This window comes from Verticillium dahliae, genomic scaffold (genome assembly GCF_000150675.1).
Source record: "Verticillium dahliae VdLs.17 supercont1.25 genomic scaffold, whole genome shotgun sequence".
Classification (NCBI taxonomy): domain Eukaryota; kingdom Fungi; phylum Ascomycota; class Sordariomycetes; order Glomerellales; family Plectosphaerellaceae; genus Verticillium; species Verticillium dahliae.
In genome coordinates this window covers 9,658-16,387 of record NW_009276932.1, presented here as the reverse complement: position 1 = coordinate 16,387, position 6,730 = coordinate 9,658, and the positions used below count along the sequence as shown (strand labels likewise).

At 56.8% G+C, this 6,730-nt stretch overlaps 4 protein-coding genes across 4 annotated transcripts in view; 2 read left to right on the top strand and 2 right to left on the bottom strand.

The window, feature by feature from the left end:
* VDAG_09233 (uncharacterized protein) overlaps positions 1 to 267 on the top strand; it is a gene marked incomplete at both ends in the record, with an annotated part of 1,482 nt that extends 1,215 nt beyond the window's left edge. The window contains one exon of the mRNA XM_009655535.1: positions 100 to 267. Within this exon, the coding sequence (XP_009653830.1) occupies positions 100 to 267 (168 nt within the window). The remainder of the gene's footprint in view (positions 1 to 99) is intronic.
* A 142-nt stretch (positions 268 to 409) lies between these two features.
* Positions 410 to 2,500, bottom strand: VDAG_09232 (DNA polymerase subunit alpha B; the record flags this gene model as incomplete). Its single annotated transcript, XM_009655534.1, has 3 exons — positions 410 to 577; positions 639 to 1,959; positions 2,013 to 2,500. The coding sequence occupies 3 exons, from the start codon at positions 2,498 to 2,500 to the stop codon at positions 410 to 412; spliced, it is 1,977 nt and encodes a 658-aa protein (XP_009653829.1).
* A 738-nt stretch (positions 2,501 to 3,238) lies between these two features.
* Positions 3,239 to 4,481, bottom strand: VDAG_09231 (uncharacterized protein; the record flags this gene model as incomplete). Its single annotated transcript, XM_009655533.1, has 6 exons — positions 3,239 to 3,314; positions 3,383 to 3,498; positions 3,579 to 3,724; positions 3,779 to 4,257; positions 4,311 to 4,365; positions 4,445 to 4,481. The coding sequence occupies 6 exons, from the start codon at positions 4,479 to 4,481 to the stop codon at positions 3,239 to 3,241; spliced, it is 909 nt and encodes a 302-aa protein (XP_009653828.1).
* A 1,416-nt stretch (positions 4,482 to 5,897) lies between these two features.
* VDAG_09230 (uncharacterized protein) overlaps positions 5,898 to 6,730 on the top strand; it is a gene marked incomplete at both ends in the record, with an annotated part of 2,121 nt that continues 1,288 nt past the window's right edge. The window contains one exon of the mRNA XM_009655532.1: positions 5,898 to 6,525. Coding sequence (XP_009653827.1) covers positions 5,898 to 6,525 — 628 coding nt within the window. The remainder of the gene's footprint in view (positions 6,526 to 6,730) is intronic.

The window sequence follows — 6,730 nt, the reverse complement described above, 5'->3', positions numbered from 1 at the left end:
AGGTGGTGGTCGTCAAGGGCGCCCGACAGGCCCAGCGGCGAGAGGTCGCAGAGAGATCGTGAAGAAGCGCCGGGACAGGAGCAGGGACAGGGGTGACAGCTACCGCCAGGCGAGACGGCAGCCGTGATGACGACAGACGGAGGCACAGGTCGCGCTCAGGATCACCACGGCGGCGGCGAGACTCGCGTGACGACCGTGACCGGAGGAAACGCAGTCCGTCGCAAGATCGCAACCGCCATCACGAGAGTGACAAGCGGCGCCGGGTAGACTCCAGGTGAGCCGGCGGCCGCCATGCGTAGCCGTGCCACAGGAACAACAAATTTAATACCTGATACCCAACCATCCATCTTGTTCTTTGTCATTGTAATCTGGAAAGGAATTGGCATGTCACATGCATTGTGCATTTTTGCTAAATCTTGGTAATCTCAACACGCGCTCGGTCAAACACTTGATGGCTAACCATGGTCTCGGCATCCCCACGCCCTGAAGGCGGATACAACGTCATGCGCGCGTATGTGCCAGCACCTCGCCTCTTGGACAAAACTCCAGGATTGATGACCAACACACTCTCGACGACCTGTGCCGCATTAGCAAGTCAGAGAACAGACAATCAAGCGCAGGGAGCGCGGGAGGCTTACCTTGGCAAACGGAGGCAGGAAACTCGGCACCAGCAGCAGGTCCGGCCTGACGTTGACCATCTCGCCCAGCTTCAGGTAGCTCACATCCAGCATGGCTCCCGGCGGCAGTCCCTCTTCTGTGCCCGTCTTTGGCAGCTTCGACCGATCCGCCGGCGGGAAAAGCGGGAAGTAGTGTCTCTGCTCGAGCAGATACCTACAGAGCCTTGAAAGCAACACGGTGTCCTTGGGCTTTCCGGCGACAACCTCCTCGTGACGCAGCTCCCAGAGGGCATCCTGTGAGGAAAGGCCCATGACCGTCTCGTTGACGGAGAGAGTCATGGGGTTGGAGATGATGCGGATCGCCTTGTGCAGGCCGAGGTCCTTCTTGGCGAAAGTGTCCTGGGGCCAGGACACGTGCTTGTCGATCATGTCGCGGACGGAAGGCACGAGAAGTACTGTGACTGCGGGGTTTGCGGCAGCGAGGCGGTTGAGCGCGGGGGTAAAGAGGTATTTAAAGACAGTGGTCATCGTGGCCGTGTCTGGGTCGATGACGGCGTCTTCCGGAAGGTCAAAGTCACCCATGGCGATAAGGGGGTGCTCAGCATCGATGAAGGGACCGGCGAGTATGACAGCGTCGGCGTAGGTGTCGGCAGCACGGCTGCAGAGCGCTTGCAGAGGCTCAAAGTCGAGGTTGTCGTCGGCAGTATAGGGACCGGAAGCGAACAATATGTTCAGCGGCGCAGGGTCCGAGTCCGAGTCCATGGCATCTGGGTCACCCCGCAGCCTCTCGCGATGAGCCGCCAGTGTGGCTGGCAGGGATGCAGCATTGGGGAGGAGCGGGATATCGAGAACGTCTTCGACCAAGAACTCGCTGCCTGATGAGTTGATGCCCTTGACAGCGACGATCTGGCCGGGGAAGAAGCTGAATCCTCTCTGGCCCATGTTCAAGGGCACCCGCTGGCCACCGCCGGTCCTTCGTGACGTTTCGAGAACTATGGAGGCAGCGTTCAGCTTGCCCTCGGGGGAATCTGAGGCGATGCGGCCTACTGCGATGACGGGTGTGGTGCTCTGGTTGGCGGCGCTGCCGATTTCGGAGGGGTCGAGCTGATGGTGGTTCTGGACCAGCTCCATGAAGTCGTCTATCCTGTCGTCCAGGATCTCCGATGCCTCGGACAATTTCATGCCCATTGGCTTGTAGGCGAGCTTCTTCTGGTCGGAGGCGGCTGTCAACTTGATACGGGATTCCGGGTAGGGGCAGATGGGTGCCTCGGGGGCTTGCAGGTGCTCGTTGAGAATTTCGAGTATCTCGCCGGCGTTTGGGCGGTCATTGAAGGAAGATGGTCTGCCTGGTCAGTACGAACGACCATCAAAAACAGCAAGGGACCGGCCGCTCACGGTAGCATTGAGTTGACATGATCCTCCATCTTCATGGGACTGCTCTTGTAGTCCGGCGAACTGGCGGGCACGCCCTTGACCCTCGACATGGACGGCGTCTCATAGGGCTTCTTCTTGGCGCTCGCGTTCTTGTTCCTCGCAGATGCAGGCGTATTCGGCAACAGGCCGTCGAGCATGCCATAGACATCACCGCCAGCCCGTGCTGCCCTTGGTGTCGCGCCCACCCTCTTCTCTGTCTTGACCTGGGTCTGTTGTCGGGTGTTCTTCTCCAGGGCATCCTGAATATCCTGTTTGAGGTTTCGCAGAGGCGGGAGCGTGACTGTCGCCGCATCCATCTCCATCTTGATGCAGTAGGACTCCCACTTGTAGTAGAGATCTTCGGCAGAGAGTTCGTAGAGGCGCATGATGGACTGCATTTCTTTGATGACATCTGGCTCGATCGGGTCGTGGCCGGAGCCAAAACGCTCCTGCAACTCTGCGTCCGCCATGATGTGATGTTGAAAGCCCGGCGGTTGCGTGTTGACGGACTTTGAGGGGAGGCCGTGGTTGTGTGGTCTGGCGATGGGGAGTTGGAAAGGTGAAGAGGAATTGGCGGGCGAGACGCGTCCGACGCGTAAAGTGCACCAACCCCACTACGCTACGGGTGGTAGGTACTCTACTCTACCTTACCCGAGCAGCTTAACCTGAGCAGCGTAGCAAGGAGGCGACAGATGAAGGCGCACTCCAAAATCGCCAAACACAAGTCTTGTCCAGAAAGTCTTCTAACTTCGGAAGTCTCTCAATACCTTTGCATCTCAAGTCCATGCTCTGAGATTCTACGTACTAGATATCCAGCAGCACTCTCAAGAAACATCTGCTGTCATTAGTTTGAAACTGACATGAAATATAGTTGAACGGTTCAAAGTAAGCTCATCTCTAAGGAGTGTGATCTTTTTTGTCATTCTCTTGCTTACCTTAGGTACAGTACCCAGATGCCTTACCTTACCTACGTTCCATACCTTACACGCCCAGCCCAGCTTGCTGGGAGCCGACAGCTACTGGGGCTCCCTGTCGATCGCTGAGTTGAGACACTGTGATCAGCATTCCAGATGGCAAAGTCTAGTTTGATCTACGATCTCCAACATGCAAAAACTACAATGCCATCATCATGAACTTCATCGTGCATTGCATATGTAAAACCCGTAGACTCCAAGCAAAGACTCCAAGCAGAAACTCCAAGCATTGCGTCAGAACGATTGCCCCAGTACAAGCTTTTCGTGCACCAACCTCTCAAAAACCTGCGTCTTGACCACGGCCCCAAACCTGGCACTGGCCGTTAGCAAGCACGGGCAAACGATCGGGCGAGGCGCCAATTTGCTACCAATACATACCCGTGGCATTGAACCGCGTCTCGCAGCCCCTCAGCAAGCGCCCAAAGCTTACGCAAGTCGACTCCTCCAAATTGAGGCCGCGATCGAATACTATTCCACGCCTGAATGGGCGTGATCTCACCGTCATTAGACAGGTCAGGAGCCAAGTTCAGCAGTCTTTCAAGGATCGCAGTCGGCGCGTTGTGGAAAGACGGACAAGCTGTGGGAGGGTGCCGAGCATTGGCAGAGTGCAGGCCGTCAGATAGAGAGAACAGGTGAGCCGACGTTGTGAGGGCGTGTCCGTTTGGCTCGTCTGGTTTCCCTGGATCGCCATGAAAATGACCGAGACAGGGCTCTTCAACTCTACGGATCCAGGTCAGTCTCCAAGGTCAAGTTCTCGGCACACGTCTTCTGCACCAAAGGACTTTGTGTGGTCCATCTTGGAGCCCGCTGGGCAAGAAGAGAGCGACAGGGTGGCAACGCACTTCAACACAAATTCCATGGCCATGGTGACTTGGTCACATTCACAGACGCGGGGGCTGCCCTGCGCTACTCCTGGCGTGGAGCGGTTGCCATCGTCTTCGACCAACGTTGCTGGCGCCGCATGGCCGCCGGGCAGATGGTGCTTAGCGAGTGACGCTGGTGAGAACAGCATGGGCGATGAAAGCGCTTCGACAACCCGCTGACCGGGACTCGTGCGGTCCAAGGCCGAGGAGCCGGTCTGATGCAGCTCTAGGGGCGCTTGGATGCCATGTTGTGCAAGGAGGCCTGATGCTCGATCAAGAGCAGCACGAAGGTCCTCACATTCGCGTGTTAATCTCGCTTCGCTTGATCGAGTCTCTGCGAGCTGCTTCTCGAGCGCTTTAGTGTACTTGTCTTTCCGATCACGATAGGCTCTGCATAATCTTAACTGAGTTCAACACAAGCCATGACAGGGACTAGACCTCACTGTTGTGCACGGCGGACCTGGCCTCTTCGCTTTTGTAGGGGATCCTCCTTCGGTGCTACAGTTGCTATCGTGTTAGTCCACGTTAAAGCAATTTCATGCAGACCGACATGGACGATGGGAAGAAACCTGCCTACCTCCAGGGTTGAAGATGCGAAAGATCGTGTTGCTCATTGGTAGTTTTTTCTTTTTTGGTTTGGTGCAGAAACACTGCTAAAATGCGTGTCCTGCTCTACAATGTTGCAGAGGGGGTTAGGGGCTTGTTTTTTTCGCGAGTGAGGCTTTTGGCGAGATTGGACTAGTGAAGTCTGGCACACAAGGTTTGTGGGTGAGACGACAAGGGAGGGTTTTCTTCGATTCATGAAAGAATTGATCGGAGCAAGCCGACTGCTCTTTTCCCAATGGGCGCGTCGAAGTCGCGTATGCCTGCAAACCCATGCTGTGCCATGGACGCAATCCCAGTGCCGATTACCCGTAGAGAACAAAGAGAACAAGTTCGCGGGGTTGAGACGCCAGTCGTCCGACCAGCACCGTTTCATCCCCATGTCACCAAATCAGCAGAAAAAGGCTGCCTCATGATGAGGTGACTTCAATTGCTCGATTCGGTCGGCCCCCTCCCCCCATTGACCGTACATGGTACAACGGTAGCGGGATGCGCCCCTGATCTGAAGGAGTTTCCCGAATCTGCAACATGCTCGGCAGATCCCCCGTTGGTGCACGAAGGATCTTCCCATGTATCGGGCGGCTGGGTCATCTCTGAACCACTGCAGTCAAGACTCCTGCAGTCATCGTGCCGCCCCCTTCGCCTGCTACGCTGTCCACGATGGCGCCCGTTGCCGTGAAGTCAAGCTCCCCCCCTGGCTTCAGCTTCCGCCCTGTAGCTACGCGTCATTCAGGGATACACGAGATGGCAGTCTAGCCTGCCTCGGGAGCAAGCCTCAAGTGTCAAACCATCTCGCCTCCTGGCCCTATCCTGTCAGGGTGTAAGTGTCAAACGTCCCATCGGCCTGGCACCTGGCCCACCAGCACCCTCGTCATGTTCTGTATATAAGTGCGAGCCAAGCCTTCGGCAGTATCCCCATTGACGCCAAGTCATCTCAGCCCAGTCGATTCCATTCTTTCCATTCTTTCCATTCACTCATTTTCTGCTTGGTTTGTTTGTTCACAATCGTTCTTTGTTTCCACTTCGAACACAACATCATGTTGGCTAGTTCCATCTACGTGATCCTCGCATCAGCTGGCCTGATCGAGGCTTCTCTGTTCGGCCCGACGCACAACTCTATCAAGCATCACCCTCGAGATATATTCGCCCGGCAGAACCAGCCAAACTGCTTGCAAAAAGACTTGATCCAGAGCGCCAGTAGTCGTACCGGTCAGGAGCCGGGCACCCCAGGCGCCAAGGCCGGACAGTCGCCGTCCGCAACGTAAGTCCCAAACCACTCTGTAGCAGACAAGCGAACGAAAGAAGAAGAAGGAGAAAAATACTGACGTGAGCACCGCAGCGATAATGACAACTTTATCAACTTCTGCCGGGGCCAGACCATCACCAATGGCGCCCAAATCAAGACGGGGTCCTGCAACGGCATCCCCATGGGCAAGCTGCCCAGCGTCGACAACATGATCTCGGCCATGATCACGAACCCGCAGCCGGGCAAGACCATCCCCGCCGAGACGACGTTCACCATTTCCGTCCAGGTGGCCCACCTCAAGGCCGGCGTGTTTGTCAACCCGACGACAAACTACTACTCGGCGCCCCAGGACCTCGACAGCCGCGGCGACATCATCGGCCACTGCCACGTCACCGTCCAGTCCATCGGCTCGTTCGACTCGACGACGCCGCCTGACCCCAAGCTGTTTGCCTTCTTCAAGGGCATCGACGACGCCGGGAACGGCCAGGGCTTGCTGCAGGCCGTCGTCACGGGCGGGCTGCCGCCTGGCGTGTACCGCGTCTGCACCCTGATCGGAACCGCGAACCACCAGCCTGTCGCCATGCCTGTTGCTCAGCGAGGCGCGCAAGATGACTGCACCAAGTTTGAAGTTATTGGCGATGGCCAAGGACAGGGCAACCAGACCCAAGGTGCCCAAGGTCAAGGCAATGGTCAAGGCCAAGGTCAGGTCAACAACGGCCAGACTCAAGGTGGCCAAGGCCAGGCTAAGGGCAACAACGGTCAAGGTCAAGGCAACGGTCAAGGTCGAGGCCAAGGACAGGGCAACAACGGTCAGACTCAAGGTGGCCAAGGCCAGGCTAAGGGCAACAACGGTCAAGGCCAAGGTCAGGGTCAAGGACAGGGCAACAACGGTCAGACTCAAGGTGGCCAAGGCCAGGCTAAGGGCAACAACGGTCAAGGCCAAGGTCAGGGTCAAGGTCAGGGTCAAGGTCAAGGCCAAGGTCAGGGTCATGGGAAGGGTCGAGGAAAGGACAA